This window comes from Ipomoea nil, unplaced genomic scaffold (genome assembly GCF_001879475.1).
Source record: "Ipomoea nil cultivar Tokyo-kokei standard unplaced genomic scaffold, Asagao_1.1 scaffold1074, whole genome shotgun sequence".
Classification (NCBI taxonomy): domain Eukaryota; kingdom Viridiplantae; phylum Streptophyta; class Magnoliopsida; order Solanales; family Convolvulaceae; genus Ipomoea; species Ipomoea nil.
Window position 1 is genome coordinate 1,378,677 of NW_017617502.1, and position 23,824 is coordinate 1,402,500.

At 35.0% G+C, this 23,824-nt stretch overlaps 1 protein-coding gene across 3 annotated transcripts in view; it reads left to right on the forward strand.

Moving 5' to 3' along the window:
- Positions 1–246: 246 nt before the first annotated feature.
- The window catches only part of LOC109182908 (protein SIEVE ELEMENT OCCLUSION B-like), a 40,451-nt gene continuing 16,873 nt past the window's right edge, over positions 247–23,824 (forward strand). The window contains exons 1-8 of one of the 3 annotated variants that reach the window (XM_019333160.1): positions 247–441; positions 938–1,060; positions 1,549–1,961; positions 2,120–2,205; positions 2,307–2,464; positions 2,550–3,128; positions 4,002–4,112; positions 4,225–4,984. In XM_019333160.1, the coding sequence (XP_019188705.1) occupies positions 298–441; positions 938–1,060; positions 1,549–1,961; positions 2,120–2,205; positions 2,307–2,464; positions 2,550–3,128; positions 4,002–4,112; positions 4,225–4,902 (2,292 nt within the window). In that variant the 5' untranslated portion in view covers positions 247–297 and the 3' untranslated portion in view covers positions 4,903–4,984. Of the gene's footprint in view, positions 442–937; positions 1,061–1,548; positions 1,962–2,119; positions 2,206–2,306; positions 2,465–2,549; positions 3,129–4,001; positions 4,113–4,224; positions 4,985–18,397; positions 18,605–19,051; positions 19,187–19,512; positions 19,926–20,078; positions 20,165–20,707; positions 20,866–20,968; positions 21,548–21,965; positions 22,077–22,175; positions 23,012–23,824 lie in introns of those variants that run through there. The other 2 variants (XM_019333159.1, XM_019333161.1) reach the window with 2 other exon arrangements.

Sequence of the window (23,824 nt, forward strand, 5' to 3'; positions counted from 1 at the left end):
ATGTTAAAATAGTATATACATCTTAATTATATATATTTAGTATCTATACTCAACATACTATATATAAAGGCATAAAGCATTGTTGTAAGCTCAAGCAAATAAATTGATTCCACTTATTTGCTCCTAATTGAAGCAAGGAATTGTACCTCTAATCTTCATCCTATTCCATTTGTTTATGCTATATATATAGGAGGTTAGCCACACATTTTGATTCACAAATTAAACCAGCAGCCCCATTATATTTTTCTTTGCCCTTTCCCTTAATCTTGCTACCTCTCTTTTCCCTAATTCTTGAAAATGGAAAATCAGCCTTTGACAAGTTCAGACATCAATGAAAGTATAATCTTCAAAGAAGTTATGGCTACTCATGATCCAGTTAGCAAAGATTTTAAAGCAAGTCATATCCTCCACTTTGTGAAGAAAATTCTTTTTCTTATCATGGTTAGTTTGTCTATCTAGTATTTACTATTACTTTATATTTATATTGAATTTTATGTTTGATCAAGTACAAGTAACCGTGATTGATTGATTGTATACAAAGTATATATGTCTCAGAAATTTTATGCTATGGGTGGCATATTTTTGTTGTATAAGTTAATTAATAAATAACATGATCATTGTGTATAGTACTTATATTATACTTATAGAATACAAATGTTTTATATTTTGACAAATAGTAGCTAGTGCACATATTGTATGGATTTTTAACTAGTTAAATCTTGATGTAATTATATATATTGAATAGAGGTAACAGTTAGGTAGCTATGTTATATATAGATTTCTCAAGAGTGTTTTGATAGATTCAATGAAAATAATTGTTACCATACGTTGCTTGTAAAGTTGTGTGTGTGTGTGTTTTTCATCTTTAATTTGATGGGATTATATATATATATATATATATATATATATATATATATATATATATGGTTTAATTTAGATGGGTGGAAAAGCCATTTATGAAGATGGGGATGAATCGAACCACAAGGAGGTGTATGTGCCTGATGAGATGGAACTCAAAGACATAGAACATTGGTATCAAATAAAGTGGCTTTCATATGAGGTAACTCTTTTCTTTTTTTTTTTTAAGCAATTAAAATAAATTTGTAATACTATATATGTGGTTGCATTCAAATACAAATCCCCTTAAAATATAAATTTGAGCTCGTGCACACATTAACATACTTACATGCACACAGCGCGTAAAAAGAAAAATCACAACCATCCATCAAAAGCTCGTGCACACATTAACATACTTACATGCACAAGGCGCATAGGAGGAAAAAATCACAACCATTCATCAAAGCTCATGCACACATTAACATACTTACATGCACACTGGCCACACTGTCAACAATATCTGGGATTAGCTCGTGCACACATTAACATACTTACATGCACACAGTTTGTATTGTAAGGGGGGTTTGTATTTGAAAATAATCCACTATATATATATGTGTGTGTGTGTGAGAGATTTTAATGTTAAATTTTAGAATTTCAACAAATTAATAGCTAGTATTCATGCTTAAATTTGGTTTCATATATATTCAGATAGCACTGAGGTGTCCAGAAAATGTAGATGATGTACACTCAACTGTAATGTATTTTCTGAAAATGTTGTGTGCATATCCATGGGAAGCCAAGATTTTGATGATGCTAGCTGCTTTCTCCCTTAACTTTGGAGAATTAAGCCTTCTCCAATCTCACAAGGGACTGTCCCCCAATCTGGCAAAGCTCAAGGGAATTAGTAAAACTCCATTATTGGTTGTGGCACCCTCCCATATTCAACAATTCATTTCTTTTTTTATCAAAACACTCTTACATTTTACTGACACCATTATTGAACTCACACAATCATCTTCTTTTAACTCATCACCAATCATACCGGTTGCTTCTTATTGGATCCTTATAAGTATCATAATTCTTACATCCTATCCCGGTCACATGCGAAGTGGTGGTTCAGAGTAAGATTTTATTTTAAGTATACATACAATACAATTTATGTATTTAATTAATTTCATTTTACTTGTCAATATTAAGATATCAAATGTTTTAGTTATATTTGACTCATTAAAATATATATAGGGTTTAATTTGTTATTATTATTATATTATTATTATAGGTGGCTTAATACCGAAGGAGCAAAGTTATCCAGTTTAACCATCACTATCAATTATTTATTCTCAGCTTATTGCAGCCCAATGCTAGGTTAGTAAAAATAAATAAAACATTTTCAATTTTATAATTATTGTAAATTTTTATCATATCAATCCTATATATATAATTTAATGGCTTCAATTCTATTTCAGAAATGAAGAGAGAAGAGGATTCTTACAACGCATTGTGGCATGCATTCTCTGATGAAAATCCAATCCATCATACTAATTTGGATGTTCTGAAATTAATATTGAATGTTAAGGATGTTGATAAAGAGGAACCTTTATATGATTTCATGCAAGATCAAACGGTATGAACTCAAATTTAAATTTGACAATTTAATTCAAATTTAAATTCTTTTTTTAGTATAATTGAGTGAATTCTGATTATTGCAGGCAGGATTACGTTCATTAGAGAACAAAAAGTTGGTGTTAATTTTAACGTCAGACGTTGAAATTGACACTTCTATGATCCTTGCAAGTGGTTTTTTTTACTCGTCAGCTAGATTATGGATTCCAATAGTGGATTATCCCACTTTACGGTGGGATAGTGAAACTATGAACAACCATTATAGAGCTTTAACAAATTTAGCAAGAATGCATGGAGTGAAAAATCTAGAAAAATTCATAGCACCTGGATTTGCAAGATTTGTTAAAAAGAAATTCTTCCCAATATTTCAAATAGGGGGTGGTCCTATTGCTGTTTTACTGGATCAATATGGAAGGATTGTTCAGTGTTTTGCAACACACATGATACTAAAGAGATGTGTAGATGTTGCTTTAAAGGGCGGTCTTGGAATTAGAAACAACAAGGATAGCATAATTCCTTTATTCAAGAATGCGTTGGAGGAGACAACTTCATCTGTCAAACATTTCATGTTTGACATTGATGAGAAGATAAGTGATTTTGCTAATCAAATAGAGAGTAAATTGGATGAATGGTTTTTTGGCATTCAGAGTGAAATACAAAATTCGGTACGTTTATTATTAACTAGCAAAGTAATTAAGTTGCATACACATACATACACAGATATAATGGAATGAGATTAGATGCAGATAAGTCTTCCCGTGCGAACGTAAGAATGCACTGTCAAGCCAGTATCGATGCACTAGTATTTCGAAATGCACCGTGCACTACCTGATTCTCATTGATGGTCAACTCTGGTGCATTTGGAAATGCTTTATTGTGCATTGATACTGGCTTGATAGTGGGTGCAGGTGGGGTTTCCCGTGCGGTTGTACGGGTGGACGCTTGTGACTTAAAGTACTAAACGCACGCACATTAAGCACACAAACAAAACACCTCAAGAACACAAACATACGCACGTTAAGCACAAGCTTCACGCACCTTAAGTACAAAACTCATGCACCTTAAGCACAAAACACACCACCTTTTAAGTTTCACTAACTACTCACATTAAGCACAAAATTCACGCACGTTAAGCACAAAACTCACGCACTTAACTTTCAACACCAACTCACATTAAGCACAAACCCACGCACCATGAGCACAAAACTCACACACCTTAAGCACAAGACTCGCGCACCTGAAATACAAAACTCACACACGTTAAAATCGCACAACTGCATAGGAAACATTTACCCGCATTTGAACCTCTTATATATATATATATATATATATATATATATATATATATATTGAATGTTACTGGCTCTATTACAATGTAGTATCTGTTCATATACTTTCTCAACCTACTGAAACACAAAGAACCAATAACGCCCCCCCTATTACAATGTAGTATCTGGCTTTATTTATTTATTTATTTTTATATTTATTTATTTATTTATTTATTGTCAAGCTTAATTAATTATTATTTGTAAGGGTAGCTTGAAAGCATTCTGTTCAAAGCTGTAATGGAAGAAGACGATTGGAAGGAAAAATCTTGGTGCACTAAGCTTCTGATAGGAAAAAACCTCATCCCTCCGGCAGAGAAATGGGTAAAGTCCAACTTCTTTCTTCTTTGCATTGCAACCAAATTTTGAAATAAGCTTCCCCCCTATTATTTTATTGCTCTAATTAAGCCTCTAACAACTTATTATGATTTATCAGGTTAATGCAAATGAGCACATTTTTTTTATTGGAGGGAATGACATAAATTGGGTTAAAACATTTGTATCCAATGTATTGACAGAAATTCATTTTATACCACAAGAGACCATTAATATGGTCTATGTCGGAAGCAACATTAAAGTAGCATCATTGATTCGTCGAGACATGATTTGTGAGACATTTGAAAAAATTGGGGAAGAATTGAGTTTTTGGTTAAATCTTCAAGGCATATTTTTGTCAAGGATCAAATTCTTAGATGATGCTTGTCGTGATGAAAATAGCGACGAAATTGTCAAAGGATTGAAATTGTTGCTAGCATATGAAGCTGAACAAATAGGAGTTGTTAGATGGGCTTTGCTATGTAAAGGGAACAAGATAGTCGTATATGACCTAGGTGATAAGATGTTGGCGGTCATGAATGAATACGCGAAATGGAAGGAAAGTGCAATAGTCAAAGGTTTTGATCAAGCATTCAAAGATCATCATAATGAGATGTTTGCATGCTCCACTTCCACTTCACAACATCACCTTTGTGCTCTTGAATGTCCATCTAATTCTGACAAAGTTCCAGAGAATATAAAATGTCCTCAATGTTGTCATAATATGCAAAAATTAGTCACTTTCAGGTGCTATCATGACTATTTATGTAAAGAATTTTTTGATGTGCGTGAGGATTAGGATGTACTTGGTTGATATCAAAACACATTGTATTTGCATTTCTATCTAAAGGTTACATTTTTGCGTGTAATTTAACTTTTTTGCCTACTATATTTGCATTTGTATCAAAACTAGTATTGGTATTCCTCCCATTAGCTTAATTCTTAATTGACATAATTTTTTCCTATTTTCTCTTCAAACATATTTTCATTAACTACTATACTACTGGTGAAAATTTTTATACCTTCAACACAAGGAAGAGTGCCATGTATGGATCCCAATTTTCGTTCTGAGTTCTGTTGTTTAATTTCCTGGCTAATTATAGAGGGAGAGCAGATGATGGATATCATACGATAATTATGCTGCAACAATTAAGAGAATGAATAATATCTATTATATATTTCTTTTAGTCCTTAATTAGTTTAGTATCTTCAATGAACTTCTATTAAGCCATTATGTTCCTCTTCCATTCCTTCCTAAAGGTTGAACCCCAACCCACTGAACATGAATCATAGAGGCTAACCTTTACTCACTGTGCACAAGGAACCTCCCTCACCTTGAGAGGTTGCTCCCACACTGCCGCTGGTGAGACTCAATCCCTGGTCATTCTTCCAAACTTTCACCTCTATGACTAGTTGAGCTGCACATGCAGGTGTTCCTCTTCCATTCCTGTGAGAAACCAATAACCTGCAATGTATCTTCAATGAACTTCCAAGACAATCTATCGTATGCCTTTTCTAAATCAACTTTAATCACCATCCATCCCATTGCTCCTCATTTATTCCTCATTGAATTCAAGACTTCTTGATATGCAAGGATGTTATTCGTGATTTGCCTCCTCGGTACAAAGCTAGTTTGGTGAGGGCCAATTAGCTTCTTTGATACATCCTTTAGTCTAGATACCATGGTTTTGGTCATAAGCTTATAAGACACATTACATAATCCAATGGGGCGCAACTATTTTACCGATTCGGGAATATAGGCTTTGGGAATAAGTGAAATTAAGGTGTTATTACATACTTCTAGAAATTCACCATCCCTGAAAAATTTCAATGCAAATCTAGTTAGGCTCTTCCCAACTATATTCCAAGATTTTTGATAAAAACTTGCGTTATAGCCACCTGGACCAAGTGCTTTACAAGGAGCCATATCAAATAGGGCTAACAGCCCTCATGAAGCTGCGGGAGAAAAGCGTGATCACAGAGCCAATGCCAGATTTGGCAGATTAGAGAAGGAGGAAATTGACTGTGGTCAAATGTCACTTTCCCTTTTTGGACCACACATACAAAGATGAAATTATCCCTTAGATTAAGATTAATTGGCTAATTAAAATTTTTCGGTGAGTTTTGATTGGCAATTTGGCCGGAGTGATCAAAATTGATAAAAAGTAAATAGTTAAAGATACTAAATTAACAATTTTAAAAGTCGTGAATTGCAATTAACAAGACCTCAATAATCACATGACCAAAATTGAAATTTACTCTATAAAAAATGATAATTGTTGGATATGCGTGAAAAAATATTAATATATAAAAAAAATGATAATTATTGAATATGAATGAAAAATAAAATAAAATATATAATAAATGTAGGTAAAACTAAACGAAGACCAAAATGACACCTACATGCATGTCTTACCAACTTGACTAACTCATCTTTTTTTTACTTTTATCTATTTTATACTTATACCTAAACATGTACTATATATATATATAATTACAAGAACTATATATGGAGTAGGATGGGTCAGTTGCCCCTACTGTAGATCCGCTCATGCCCGTAGCGGTTATCGGAAAGCATATAAGCTATATATGCTGGCAGAGCTTTTTAATATAAGAAATTTTCGTGCTTGAAGGCAACACCTTAATTCCTCACCAGATCAGACGACAAAGCAACTTCAAGGTATTCCTTTTGGGGATAATTGTTTGAACACCACATGCATACCGCGTGAGGAATTTTGTAGAGGTCAACCACTTAGAATCTGCGCAAGCTTTGTGGATATCCCCAAGACACCTCAACTGTGGGACCAACGATTTATAACTAATTTGTTAAAGTTTAATTAGTTATAAAATAGGTTTAATAGCTACAAAGTAAAATTTGGTTTTAAAAAGCTAATAATTTTTACCAAAAGATGAACAAGTGTCAATTGAATAAAGCACTGAACTTGTCATTTTTTGTAATTGGGTAACTAAACTTAAGTATTTAATGAATGGAAGTTTTTTTGGTTTCAAAAAACTTAAGTATGCAATCGAATCATCAAACAAGTAAAATATGTGCAATTGAGACATTATGAATAATGAGTACGTCCAATCCTTATTACATTATATGAAATGTTATTTAGTTTCATTTTGTATACACTGCAGTTTCATTTCACCACGACTACAGTATCATTTTGATATAACTACAATTTCATTTGATAATATATAAAATAATACGTAAGGCAGTGTCAGTTTAGATACACTGTAGTGTCAGTTTAGATACACTGTAATTTCAGTTGGTAATTAACACACCAAAAAATGCGCGCTCTGTTAACAGTAACGACGCGTCGTTTTTTATTTAAAGAAACGGCGCTGTTTTACCCGCGGTGCACGTGCACAGCAGTCCACAGTATAATCACCCTGGATAGACATAGTAGTCTCAGTTTTCATATTAGGATAACGGACTACATATAGTCCATATATTGAGTAGTCTTTGAAATTGTATAAATGGGCCTAATACCTTTTATGCATGATATTAAATTAAAGTTAGTAAATCAACATTCTTCCTTCTCTTGCATCCTCCTCTTTTCTTCTACAATTAAAGCATGTTTCTTCATGAACTGATGAACTGATGAATTGTTATTCTTTCTTATGATTTAATGAATTAAATTCCGTTCTTAAAAAATATATATATATTATTTGAATAATAAATGTACATTATTTGGTATACTACAAAATAAATTACTTCCAATACACAAATAATATACATTCAATATATTAAAAATGTACATTTATTCATGGTCCACAATATAATTAATTTGCCTTAATTAAATAAACTCTCTTGGCCAATGACCTTGTGGTCTTGTGGCGCAAAATGGCTCTTCTAAATGAGAGATGAGAGGTCATAGGTCTTTGTGCTTTAGTAGGTTGAAAAATATAAAGTAGCAATGAACAGATACTACATTATAACAGAGTATACTAAAAAAAAAAAAAAAAAACTACACTCTGAAAACCCAACAATAATAATAATAATAATAAATCCATCTTCCTTGTGACTGGCTCCCTTGAGATTTTTCTTTAATTTTTGTCTCCCTTTGTGATCTAAAATCCTTAACTGTTACAATAATACCAAGCATTGTACCATTGGTTAAGTGTTGTTACGGGGTATTTAATTTCAATTTTGAACGCAGCATCACATTAGTTATAGTAATCAATGCTAAATTCACTCCGTTCAATTCGTACAACGTTAAAATAGAAATGGAATAAATCGATGAAGAGTTCTCTTCAAAATTAGGTGAAAAAAAGTGCTTACGTTCGGACAGGGGGCTAGGCATGAACATGGGCACAGCCATGGTCGAGCCCGAGACCAAGAAAAACATACACAAAATGTATTGTGTCGTAGGCACGGCCATGCCTAAAGCCATCTTACTAGGCAAAATGCAACTCTCGTGGCTAGTGTAGCATATTTGTCTTTTAAGCTATTTTTTTTCACCCCTGAAATATTTGAATTAGTCTTTATGGTTTTAACAGAAGTTGTAGATTTTTTAAGTTATCTTTTCAATGTCACTAGAACCATGCCAATTGAATCTTCATACATTGATTTATGATTGAAATACTAAGTAGACATCAATTTAGGTAGAAATGCAACCTTACTCTCTTTTGCTTTGCCTTTGTATTGAATTGATTATATCGTCAAGTCCATTAAAACACCAATGTTTAGCACGACAAGAGGTTTTTGTATAAATCTGTTTGCTTCATTTCTCCTCAGAAATATGGTGATGTGGAAAAGTTGGGCCCACAAATTGGAGAGATAAAGTGAGAACCATTTTCTCTTTTACCCTTCTCTCCCTTTTGTGTGGGTCCTACTTCTCTACACTCTTACATATCATATATTATTTTAATCACTTTTTTATAAATAATAATTTTAACTATATAACTATAATTTTAATATTAAATAAAATAAATTTAAATAACGAAATAACGAAATAAAAAATTTGAAATCAAATTTTAAATACTATATTCATTCTTAACAAATTATGATGCAAAGTAAATCTGTAATACAGAGTGTCAGTACTATATGCATTATCTTTTTACTCACTTTTACATTTGGAGTCTGTTGCAAGTATAATCAAAAGAACTTTTTTTTTTTTTTTGTGTGAACTATTTTGGTTTCCTTTAGTTCTATTATATGTGGGCAAATTATGTTGTGCATTCGTATGCACCATGCATGGTGCATACGAATGCAAAAACGACGTCGTTTTGCATCAAAACGCGCGTCCTATTAAAAAAATCAGTTTCAATTTCCAGCAACAACATTATGTTGTTTATTTTTTAGTTCATTCATTCTGAATTTTTAGTTATGAAATTATGGATGTGTAATTATGCATGATGTAGTTATGCAATTATGGATTTTATAGTTATGAAGTTATGGATGTATAGTTATGCAATTTTGGATGTATAGTTATGAAGTTATGGATGTGTAGTTATGCAATTCTGGATTTATAGTTATGAAATTATGGATGTATAGTTATGTAATTCTGAATGTATAGTTATGAAATTATGGATGTGTAGTTATGCAATTCTGATTTTTTTTTTTTTAAGTTAGACGTCAAAACGACGTCGTTTTTACATCAGTATGCACCATGCACGGTGCATACGGATGCACAGCATAACGATTGTTATATGTGCATTATTGTTATTTTCTTTTCTTGGGAGTGAAATACTCCATGAGGTGGACAATACTTAGGGCTTTAAGTGCAGATTAATATTGTTAATTTTATTTTTCTCTTAAATGGTATTTTATTATTTTACTTTTTTTAGGGTTAGATAAAATATTGGTATTCTTATTATTATGATATTAAATTAAATGTTAAAATGATATATAATTAGTAATTATATTTAGTGTCGATACTCACCGTACTATATATAAAGCATGGTTTAAAGTTAAAGCAAATAAATTTATTCCACTTATTTGCTCCCAACAGAAGCAATGAATTGTCCCTCTGATCTTCATCATATTCCATTTTTTAACTGAATAATAATATATGATTTATATGGCTGAAAAAGTCATCAGTCTCCTATATTCTTTTTTGTACTAGTGGAGTTTGATGATGATGATTTTGGGCATCGATAGTTCCTCCAACCAGGCGCTTTCAAATCACTCGAACATCGCCAGCAAAACGGGTCACGACATGGCCATCGTACTCAACGAAGCCTATGTTGTTCTGTCTGACCCAAAACTTGGAGTACTTGCAAATTAAAGAATAAAAGAACTTTTGTTTCTTTATATTTTGTTCATTTTCTTGATATATTATTCTCTTTTAAAAAAATTAATCATGCAAATTAAAGTTAATCTCTAATAGACAAATTAAGCCCCTATACTAGTACATTCTCTTTTCATTCTTCTTCTTCTTCAATTCTATACTAATGGACATGTCAAAGCTATATATGCATTTTGGAGTGGACAGGCATCAAAAGCTATATATGCACTTTAATTTGGAGGCTAATATATAATATTCTTTCCTTCGTAAAAGTCTAAATAAATGCAATGTTTTCCAAACTATTCCACTAATTTAGTAGCTTAGCATAATCATTCTTATGATTAATTGTATTTTTGGGCATCATAAATACTTGTTACATGACCAAATTAGGTGAAAATTTGAAATTTTAATATACTCCTACATTATATTTAACACTAATTTAATAGCATTCTTAATAGAGAGCGCAATTAAATTTGGTGCAAGAATAATTTGTTAGAGGACTGATTTATATCAAATTAAAAGTTGATAAACAAAAACAACATAATAATCAAACACTATTTTGAAAATTAACTCATCACGTACTTGGATGATGATGTAGGCATGTAGCAAGTTAATTAGTAGAAACAAGCAATTCTATCTTTTTCACATTATTGTTTTAATAGTTAATTATCTAGACCAACGCCATAATGTTTGTCCCTTTGTTTGCATTTTACTTCTTCATATATAACTTGAAAATGTGTTACACATTCACCTTTCTCCTGTTTTATATTTAGAATAATTGCATTGCAAGTAAAAATAATTTTTTCAAAGTTTTACTCAATTCACTCTTAACAAATTATGATGCAAACTAAATCGATAATAGATAATATAATATCAGTACCACATTCTCTTTTTTTGAAAGGAGCCTGCGCGGCGTTTATTGGAAATACGTTGAAATAGAGTCTGGCGGACCAGAGTCCGAATACATAGCTGCTGAATAATTAAAGGCCGAAGTGGCTAAAACATGTGCTAAACAATTATCTGATCTAGGAACAAAACTGACTGAAACATAATCAAAGGAAACCATCCGGTTTCTGCAGGTGTCAATGGCATAGCCGAGGTACGAACGAGGTGTAACCTTCGCAAGTGATAAATATTGTTGTTGTAGTGACAGACAATCCGTCAGGATGTCTACCGATCTCTCTCCACGATCCCATAACCAAGATAACACTTCTTTACATGCAATTGTTTCTGCCATAAGCGGGGAGAAACAGTCTATCAATGGCGCCTGTAAAGCTGAGATATACTATCCCTGTTCGTCTAGGAGAATTGCCCCAACAGCGGCCTTATTTGTGGCATGGAAATACGCCGCATCAAAATAACATTTGTTCCGTATGGTTCCATGAGCTATCCGTGGGGAGGTGGCCGTGTGTGTTGCGGCAGTCACGGCAGCAGGCTTCATTTCCGGTCCTTGGCGCTGCTCGGAGGTTACCGTGGCCAACCCATGCCGAGACGGTTGCTGCCGCGTGCGGTCCGGGTGTGCAATTTGCCATGCCCGGTTCGCTGCGGTTACAGCTACAATTATCTTTCGTGGTCTGGGCAAGCATGCATCCCACACAGCTCCATTCCTCGCCCGCCATATATAATATAACAGGCCCACTGCAAAAATAGTTCCATCATCATCTAGAATATTTAATATCTCATTAAACCAAACATGGAAAATATCTGTGATAGTATTGGGGATTGGAATGTGAGATTGTGCCCAAATTTTCCTTGTATAATCACATCTAACCAAAGAGTGCATAACATCCTCATGCATAATCCCACACATAGCACATGTTGGGGTAATCTCCACTCTCTTTATAATGAGGTTCCTTGTTGTGGGTAAAATATCATTCAAGGCTCTCCATAAGAATGTTTTCCATCTCGGGGGTACTTTGAGCTTCCACAATTTGGGCCATTTATCAAACATCCTTGTCGTTTGAACATAATTCCCCACTATTTGTCTGTACCCACTTTTAACCGAGTATTCACCCGTTATATCACCATACCAATACCACATATCCTCATAATCCGGTGCCACAGGTATTTTCAATATTCGTGCCACATCCTCTGGAATGAAAATATCAGTTAAAATATCATGATCCCATGTCGTCGTTTCCTGATCTATTAATCCCATAACAGTTGCCTGCGCCAAATATGGTGGTTTCTCAGTTATTACTTTCGCATCATTTTCATCCTGAAGCCATGGATGATCCCATATAAGAGTCGCATTTACATCCCCAATCCTGCGCCTAACTCCTCCACAAATTAACTCCTGTGCAGCCATAATACTACGCCAGCAGAAACTTGGGTTATTCCCTATACAAGCATCAAAGAATGACCCCTTAGGATAGTATCTGGCTTTAAATATTCTGGAAACCAACGATTCAGGTTTGGTGAGTAAACGCCAGGCCTGTTTCCCCAACATAGCTAAATTAAAGGCATGCAACTCCTTAAAGCCCAACCCCCCATACTTCTTAGGGATACATAATTTATCTCATGCCTTCCAATGGATGCCCTGGTCATCTTTAGATCTCCACCAGTAACGATTCATAGTTCTCTCAATAGCTGTGCAAATATTCATAGGTAATAAAAAGACACTCATAGAAAAGGTGGGCATAGATTGTGCCACACTTTTCAATAAGACCTCCTTACCCGCCTGTGAAAGTAACTTCTTATTCCATGACCCAATACGCTGTTTAATCTTATCATCAATATATGAGAAAACTGCTCTCCTATTCCTGCCCACAAATGATGAAAGTCCTAAATACTTCCCAAAATTCGGAGCCTGAACCACTCCCAAGATACTGGCAATCTCCTTTCTGTGTTCATCCCGCGTGCTCTTACTATAGCAAATACTCGACTTATAGTAATTCACCCCTTGCCCAGATATTTCCTCATACACCGACAAACACTGTTTAACCACACTGGCCTCCTGCGCAGTTGCTCTAAAAAAGAGTAAACTGTCATCTGCAAAAAATAAATGGGATATAGGGGGGCTCCCCTAGCTACTCTGCACTCATGTAGATCTCCCCTCAACTGTGCCTGCTGTAGCAGCAATGAAAGTCCCTCAGCACAAATAATAAAGAGATAAGGTGACAGTGGATCACCCTGCCTCAAACCACGAGTCGGCGTGATCTGCTCACTTCGTGTTCCACCAACCTGTATACTATACGAAACTGAGGTTACACATAGCATTAACAATTCTACCCACCTTTCATCAAAGCCCAGTGCTAGCATCATACTATGCAAGAAGGGCCACTCCACCCGATCATAGGCTTTCGCCATATCCAGTTTCAAAGCCCCCCATCCTGTGATTCCACATTGTTTTCTGTTCAAAAAATGTCCAACTTCAGCAGCAATCAAAATATTATCTGTTATTAACCTGTCAGATATAAAAGCACTCTAAGTGTCAGATATAATTTCCCCCATAAGTGGTTTCATCCTGGCAGCTATAACCTTAGCCATAATCATGTATTCCACATTACTCAGCGCTATCGGTCTATAATCCGAGACCATCTCAGGGGATTTCTTCTTGGGGATTAATATTATATTCGTATCATTTAGACGAGCAGGAAACGAGCGGGTATTAAGACAATTCACAATATGGGCCGATACATCACCACCCATTACATCCCAAAAATGCTGGTAGAACCCCGGATTCATTCCATCCGGTCCTGGTGCTTTGTCAGGAAACATGGAAAACAGCGCACTCCTAACCTCACTAGCATCAAAAGGCCGCAGAAGCGACTCATTCTGCACCTGCGTTACACGAGAGGCTATATTTCCAAAGAACTCCCCATTATCACTTGGAGAGCCGGAGGTAAAGATAGTCTTATAATAGCTGTAGACAACACTCCTCATGGCTTCACCCTCAACCCAATCCCCACTATCATTCATAATTTTCAAAATAGTATTCTTTTTCTTGCGATGAGATGTATACCTGTGGTAATATTTCGTGTTAGCATCCGCGTTCTCAAGCCAATGCTGTTTGGCTCTCTGCCTCCAGTATGTATCCTCCTGGGCTTCAATACAACACAGGCACTCCTCCAAACGTTGGAACTCAGCTAATGAGGTCGGGTCATTACACCCCCTCAGACGAAGTTGCTCCTTTCGTAGGTTCCTAATCCGTTCACCAAACTTATGAAACCGTTCACCTCCCCAACGCTTCAAACGATTTCCACAGAGAGAGATACACTCCTGCAACCCCCTTCCTGCACCTTCATTCCATGCCTTCTCCACCACACCTCTACATCCTTCATCGTGCAGCCATGCCATCTCAAAACGGAACCCTCTCCTCAAACCACCCGTCCTTTCCCGAAGATTCAGAATCCCAAGGAAAAGAGCAGAATGATCGGACTTTCGGGTTAGTATATTCTGCACACTAGCATCCGGCACGTTCTCACGCCAACTCTGGCTAGCCAAGACTTTGTCTAACCTTTCCTCTATCCAATTTGGTGTGCCTTTTCCTTTTTCCCAAGTAAACGGATATCCCATCATGGGCATCTGCGCTAAGCCACACTCCTCTATAGTCTCACCAAACCCATGCAATAATCTCTCAGGATGAGGGTTTCCACCTCGTTTCTCAGATTGAAATAGTAAGTCATTAAAGTCTCCAATCATCACCCACGGTAGATCTGACCTGCCGGCTAAAGTACGAATAAGGTCCCAAGAGTCTCTCCTTTGACCCCTTTGTGAAAAGCCATAAAAGCCAGTCATTCTCCACTTTTCAAACCCCGGTATAGTCACTTCAACATCCGCATAGTTTGTGGAATAACTTATCAATCTTGCTGTATTATTCGCTCTCCACAACAGAGCCAATCCACCACTCAAACCAGAACTGTCAATACAAAAAAGTCCATCAAAACCAAGCTTAACCCGAAGCCGCTCCGCATGATCCCGGTCAACCTTGGTTTCTATGAGAAATACAAAATCGGGTTTCTTAGAGGACACCATGTCCTCAATCTCGCGAACTGTCTGTGGATTACCCAAGCCACGACAGTTCCAACTTAAGGTACTCATTGGGACCGGCGGACCTGATCCACAGGTCCCGCCATAAACAAAGAATCAGAATCAACCACCATATTCCCATTCAAAGCACTCACCTCCCCGCCATCCGTCCTCCATCTTTTCGGATCCACCCGAACTCCCTCCCCCTCACCACCAACACCCTCACCGCCCATTCCATCCACACCCCTAATTCCCGAATCCACCCCATCCGTAGCCTTGTCAACCTCCACCCGAGACTGCCCAACCCCTCCAACCCCTACTCCCACTGCCAATCTCCTGCCCTCACCCCCATAGCCAATCTCACGTCTCCTCTCTTGGCCCAGCTGAAACCATTTTTCCCCCAACACCTTCGCCGGACTCGAACCCCCCGCCCTCATCGACACACCAAACGGGTACTGATCCGGCCTCAACAACGAATGGCGAGCTTGCAAGCAAAATTTATCCGTGTGACCCATCCTTCTACAGAAAAAGCAAAACATGTGGAGGCGTTCATATTTAAAATTAATCCATGTCGACGTTCCATCCCTCAGAATCATCTTCATCCGCCGCTTCAAGGGTTTTGAGACATCATGGGTGATTCTAACTCTATAGAAGGAAGTCCATTGCCTCTCAAAATTTCTTTCATCATAACGCAAGAAAACCCCAACATAGTCCCCAATTCTTTCCAAAACCTTCACCGTGCGGTATCCCTGGGGGATGTCCAAAACTTGTACCCATAAGTCCACAGAATTCAGACTAACCTGTAGCGGATCATCACCATCATTCAGGACATGGCATAGTAGCGTCACATTCTCAAACGCCCAAGGTCCCTCATCCATAACACGCCTCATGTCCGGCTCATCAAAGAAGGTGAACAAAAACAAATTAGGCTGCACATCCGTTATCTCAATACCCATGAGAGGCTTCCAAGCCGAAGCCATAACACGCTTCATCACCTCGGTCTTGAGAATTCGATCCGTTAAAAATCGGCCAACAATGATCCACGTCTGCTTTGACGCCGGCAGGGTTTGGACGTCGAGCTCTTCATCCTCGAACCGGACACCTTGCTCTTCGTCGTCCAGCGTGATGTCAGCAGTGTGCGTTATTATCTCCTGGACATCCATCGAAGCTAGGCCAAGCAACTTCAATGGCAGATTCGTCGCATGCACGTAAGGGGAAACCCTAGAACGCAGGGGGAGACGGAGGAAACCCTAGGTCACAGGGAGAGAAAAATGGTCAAAAATTATGAAATGTACTTTGTAGTACCACATTCTCTTTAATTTCACTCTTCTGTTACATTTGAAATGTGTCACAAGTACAATCAAAAGAACTATTGTTTCCTAATTTTTTTGTGAACTATTTTGATTTCCTTTAATTTATATTTTATGTGCATTGTTATTTTCTTATGTTGGGAGTAAAATACTCCATGGCGTGGACAATGCTTAAACAATATTTTACTTTTTGGATGTCTAGGTAAAATATTGTTATTCTTACCCCAAAATACTGAATCCCCAACCCTAAGGGCCCCCCACATTCCGACCCGACAGAGCATGTGGGAGGATGTAAATATTGTTATTCTTATTATCATATATTAATGTTAAAATAGTATATACTTCTTAATTATATATATTTAGTATTCGGTCCATAATCGGGTGAGAACCAATCTTAACCTGCGAACTGCGAATATGTGAAGGATTGCACTGTATTTACTGCATGCATGATTGCACCACACCCGGATACGATTGCACCGCAAGGTTCTCCAAGCATGTTTGGGAGCCGTAGCAATGCAATTATGTAGTAGTTGTGGTGCAATCATTTGCAATTCGCAAATTATGGTTAATTGGTTCTCACATTATTAGAAATCTTTAGTATCAATACTCAACATACTATATATAAAGAGTTAATTACTGAAATGGTCCCTTGACTATAGCAAAAATACAAATTTGGTCCTTGACTATTTTTTTAACCAATTAAGTCCCTCAACTTTAAAAATCTTTACCAATTTGGTCTTCCGTTTGTTTGACAGTTAGTCAACCGTTAACTTGGGACCAAATTGGTAATTTTGCTATAGTCAAGGGATCATTTTGGTAATTAACTTTAGGGGTGGGCAATTCGGTTTAGTTTTCTCGAACTGAACTGTACCAAACCGAACCGAACTAATTTGGTTCGATAGTATACCGAACAACCGAACGGTATTGGATTCTTGTATACCGAACGGTTCGATAAAAAACCGATCCGAATTGTTCGGTAAAAATTGAAATGAACTGAATACCGTTTGATTTTTTTTTAAATATAATAATAATAATAATAAATAAATAAATAAATAAATAAATAAAAAGTAAATCAAAGTCCCTTACTGCTTGCTCTGCCGTTCAGCTCATATTCTCACGGGTATCTCTCGTAAATGTTTTATTTGATTTCTTTATGGTTTGTTATCAAAAGTTCTATATTATGTGTTATGATGTTTACATAATCCATATCCAAAGTCTAATATATAACAAAATAGCAATCCAAAGTTCAAACGATATTTGGTTCGGTTCGATTTTTACCGAACAAATTCAGTTCGGTTCGAGTTTTTACCGAATCGTTCGGTATACAAGAATCTATTACTGTTCGGCTGTTCGGTATATTACAGAATCTAACTAGTTTGGTAGGGTTCGATTCGAGAAAATTGAATCGAATTGCCCACCCTTAAAGTTAATTACCAAAATGGTCCCTTGAGTATAGCAAATTACCAATTTGGTCCCAAGTTAACGGAGGACCAAATTGGTTAAGATTTTTAAAGTTAAGGGACTTAATTGGTCAAAAAAATAGTCAAGAACTAAATTGGTAATTTCGCTATAGTCAAGGGACCATTTCGATAATTAACTCATATACAAAGCTAGGCATAAAGCATTGTTGTAAGTTCAAGCAAATAAATTGATTCTACTTATTTGCTCCCAACTAAAGCAAGGAATTGTCCCTCTAATCTTCATCCTATTCCATTTTTTATGCTATATATATATGAGGTTAGCCACACATTTTGATTCACAAATTAACCCAGCAGCCCCATTATATTTTCTTTGCCCTTTCCCTTAATCTTGCTACCTCTCTTTTCCCTAATTTTTAAAAATGGAATATCAGCCTTTGACAAGTTCAGACATCACTGAAAGTATAGACTTCAAAGAAGTTATGGCTACACATGATCCAATAAGCAAAGATTTTAAAGCAAGTCATATCCTCTACTTTGTGAAGAAGATTATTTTTCTTATCATGGTTAGTTTGTCTATTTAGTATTACTTTATATTTATATTGAATTTTATGTGGGTTTGATCTGGTACTAGTAACTGTGATTGACTGATTGTATACAAAGTATGTGTCAGAAATTTTATGCTATGGGGCCTATGGCTGGCATATTTTTGTTGTATAATTTAATGAATATATAACATGATCATGACATTCAAAAAAAAAAATATAACATGATCATGGTTTATAGTACTTATAATATACTTATAGAATACAAATGTTTTATATTTCGACAAATAGTAGTGCACATATTGTATGGATTTCTAACTAGTTAATAAATCTTGATGTAATTATATTGAATAGAGTAACAACGTGATAGCTATGTTATATATATATATATATATATATATATATATATATATATATATATATATATATTATATATATATATATATATATATATATGGTTTAATCTAGATGGGTGGAAAAGCCATTTATGAAGATGAGGACTCTGATGATAATGTGGATGAATCCAACCACAAGGTGGTGCCTGATGAGATTGAACTCAAAGACATAGAACATTGGTATCAAATAAAGCTGCTTTCATCTGAGGTAATTAATCTTTCTTTTTTAGAAGCAATTAAAATAAATTTGTAATAATTTATATATATATATATATATATATATATATATATATATATATATAAGGTCAGGTTCCTGTAAGAACAGAGCTTACCGTGCGGTCGGTGCGATTTACATCATGTATGCATAAATGCATCATACAATGTTAAAAAATACAGGTTTATTTTTTTGGTGTGTGGTGCATTTTGTAGCATTTTATTTGTGTGTGTATGTATGTAATTTTAATGTTAAATTTTAGAATTTCAAAAAATTAATAGCTAATCTTCAGGCTTAAATTTGATTTCATATATATTCAGATAGCACTGAAGTGTTCAGAAAATACAGATGATCCACACTCAACTATAATGCATTTTTTGAAAATGTTGTGCGCATATCCATGGGAAGCCAAGATTTTGATGATGTTGGCGGCTTTCTCCCTCAACTTTGGAGAATTAAGCCATCTCCAATCTCACAAGGGACTGCCCCACAAACTGGCAAATCTCAAGGGAATTAGTAACACTCCATTATTGACTTTGGCACCCTCCCATATCCAACAATCCATTTTCCTTTTTATCAAATCACTCTTACATCTTACTAACACTATTGTTGAACTTGCACAATCATCTTCTTTTAACTCATCGCCAATCATACCAATTACTTCTTATTGGATCCTTATAAGTATCCTAAATCTTGCATCCTATTTCGGTCACTTCCCGGGTGGTGATTCAGAGTAAGATTTTATTTCAAGCAAACATACAATTTATGTATTTAATTAATTTCATGTTACTTGTCAATATTAAGATATCAAATGTTTTAGTTATATACTTATATTTGCCTCATTAATTAAAAGGGTTTAATTTGTTATTATTATATTATATTATAGGTGGCTTAATGCCGAAGGAGAAAAGTTATCCAGTTTAACAACCACTATCAATTACTTATTCTCAGCTTATTGCCACCCAATGCTAGGTTAGTAAAACTAAATAAATAAATAAAACATTTCAATTTTATAGTTATGGTAAATTTTTAAATTTGTAAGATTTATAAAACTGACATTACTTTTCTTATTATTTTCAACAACCCTCAATCTCTCTGAGCTATCTAAATGGATGGATCATATTAATCCTAGCTATATATATATATATATATATATATATATATATATATAGGGTAGGGTTCTAGCTAGTGAGAACATGTACTTATGTGAGAACGTGAGAATACATCATGTGCATCCATCTAATATTTTTTAATAGTCTAGATTAGATTAAGTGTGTGCGAACGCGCATTAAATGTGTGCAAACGCGATTTAGTATGTTTGCACACATTTAATGCGCGTTCGCCACACTTAATCTAATCTAGACCATTAAAAAATATTAGATGCAATGGATGCACACGATTTCTTCTCACGTTCTCACCTAAGCAAGTGTTCTCATTGGAACCCTATATATATATATATATATATATATATATATATATATATATATATATATAATTTACTGGCTTCTATTTCAGAAATGAAGAGAGAAGAGGATTCTTACAACGCATTGTGGTGTGCATTCTCTGATGAAAATCTGATCCATCGTACTAATTTGGATGTTCTTAAATTAATATTTAATGTTAAGGATGTTGACAAAGAGGAACCTTTATATGATTCCATGCAAGATCAAACGGTATTAACTCAAATTTAAATTTGACAATTTAATTTAAATTTGACAAGTTAATTTAAATTTAAATTTTTTTTTAATATAATTGAGTGAATTTTGATTATTGCAGGCAGGATTACGTTCATTAGAGAATAAAAAATTGGTGTTATTTATAACGTCAGACCTTGAAATTGAGACTTCCATGCTCATTGCAAGTGCTTATTTGTACTTCTCAGCTCAATTATGGATCCCAATAGTGGATTATCCCACTTTACGGTGGGATACTGAAACTCTGAACCACAATTATAGAGTTTTAGCAAAGGAAGTAGTAGAAATTTGTGGAGTGAAAAATCTAGAAAAATTCATAGCACCGGGATTTGCAAGATTTGTAAAAAAGAAATTCTTCCCAATATTTCAAATAGGGGGTGGGCCTATTGCTGTTTTACTGGATCAATATGGAAGGATTGTTCACTGTACTGCAACAAACATGATAGTAAAGAAAGTTATAGATTTTGCTTTGAAGGGCGGTCCTTCAATTAGGAACAAGGATAGCATAATTCCTTTTTTCAAGAATGCGTTGATGGAGACGACTTCATCTGTTAGACATTTAGTGTTTAACATTGATGAGAGGATAAGTGATTTTACTAACCAAATGGATAGTAAATTGGATGAATGGTTTCTAGACATTCATAGTGAAATACAAAATTCGGTACGTCTATTATTAGCTCGGTAGCAAAGTAATTAAGTCTCACACACATACACATATATAATGGAGCGGGATCAGATGTAGACAAGTCTTCCCGTGGGAACGTACGAATGCACTGTTAAGCCCGTATCAATGCATTGTAAAGCATTTCAAAATGCACTGTACACCCCCGATTGCCATTGATTGTCAACTCTAGTGTATTTGGAAATGCTTGAAGGTATATTTGAAAATGCTTTACTTTGCATTGATACTGGCTTGACAGTGCATCCGCATGTTCTCACAAGAAGGCTTGTCCGCACCGGAACTCAACTATATATATATATATATATATATATATATATATATATATATATATATATATATATATAATTTATTTATTTATATATGGTCAAACTTAATTAATTATTATTTTTAAGGGTAGCTTGAAAGCCTTCTGTTCAAAGATGTAAAGGAAGAAGACGGTTGGAAGGAAAAATCTTGGTGCACTAAGCTTCTGATAGGAAAAAACCTCATCCCTCCGGCAGAGGAATGGGTAAGTCCAACTTCTTTCTTCTTTGCATTCCAACCAAATTTTGAAATAAGCTTCCTCCCTAATATTTCATTGCTCTAACAACTTATTATGATTTATCAGGTTAATGCGAATGAGCATATTTTTTTTATTGGAGGGAATGCCATAAATTGGGTTAAAACATTTGCATCCAAGATATTGAGAGAAGTTCAACCACAAGGGACAATTAATATGGTCTATGTCGGTAGCAGCAATAAAGTAGCATCACTGATTCGACGAGATATGATTTGTGAGACATTTGAAAATATTATGAAAGAATCGGAGTTTTGGATAAATCTTCAAAGCATATTTTTGTCAAGGATCAAATTCTTAGATGATGCTTGTCGTGATGAAAAGAGTGACGAAATTGTCAAAGGACTAAAATTGTTGCTAGCATATGAAGCTGAACAAATAGGAGTTGTTGGATGGGCTTTGTTATGTAAAGGGAACAAGATAGTTGTATATGACCTAGGAGATAAAATGTTGGCGGTCATGAATGAATACGCGAAATGGAAGGAAAGTGCAATGGTCAAAGGCTTTGACCAAGCATTCAAAGATCATCATAATGAGATGTTTGCAGGCTCCACTTCCACTTCACAACATCACCCTTGTGCTCTTGAATGTCCATCTAATTCTAACAAAGTCCCAGAGAATATAAAATGTCCTCAATGTTGTCATAATATGCAAAAATTTGTCACTTTTAGGTGCTATAATGACCATTTATTTAAAGAATTTGTTGATGCGCCTGAGGATGAGGATGCCCTTGGTTGATATCAAAACACATTGTATTTGCATTTGTATCTAAAGGTTACATTTTTGCTTGTAATTTAAATTTTTTACCTACTGTATTTGCATTTGTATCAAAACTAGTATTGGTATTCCTCCCATTAGCTTAATTCTTAATTGACATAATTTTTTCCTATTTTCTCTTCAAACATATTTTCATTATAACTGTACTACAGGTGAAATTTTTATACCTTCAACACAAGACCGGAAGAGTGCAATGTATGGATCGGATCCCAATTTTCGTTCTGAGTTCTGTTGTTTAATTTCCATAATCTGATTTATGATACGAGTTTTGTGGCTAATTATAGAGGGAGAGCAGATGATGAATATCATACGATAATTATGCTCCAACAATTAAGAGAATGAATAATATCTATTATATATTTCTTTTAGTCCTTAATTAGTTTAGTATCTTCAATGAACTTCTATTAAGCCATTATGTTCCTCTTCCATTCCTGTGAGAAACCAATAACCCCAATGTATCTTCAATAAACTTCCAAGACAATCTATCGTATGCCTTTTCTAAATCAACTTTAATCACCTTAGGTTATTGGTTTACAAGGAGCCATATCAAATAGGGCTAACAGCCCTCATGAATCTGCGGGACAAAGGCGTGATCACAGAGCCAACGCCTGATTTGGCAAATTAGAGAAGGAGGAAATTGACTGTGGTCAAATGTCACTTTCCCTTTTTGGACCACACATACAAAGATGAAATTACCCCTTAGATTAAGATTAATTGGCTAATTAAAATTTTTCTGTGAAATTTGATTGGCAATTTGGCCGGAGTGATCAAAATTGATAAAAAAAAAAATTGAATAGTTAAGGTACTAAATTAACAATTTTAAAAATCGTGGATTGCAATTAACAAGATATCAATAGTCACATGACCAAAATTGAAATTTATTCAATAAAAAAATGATAATTGTTGGATATAGGTGAAAAAAT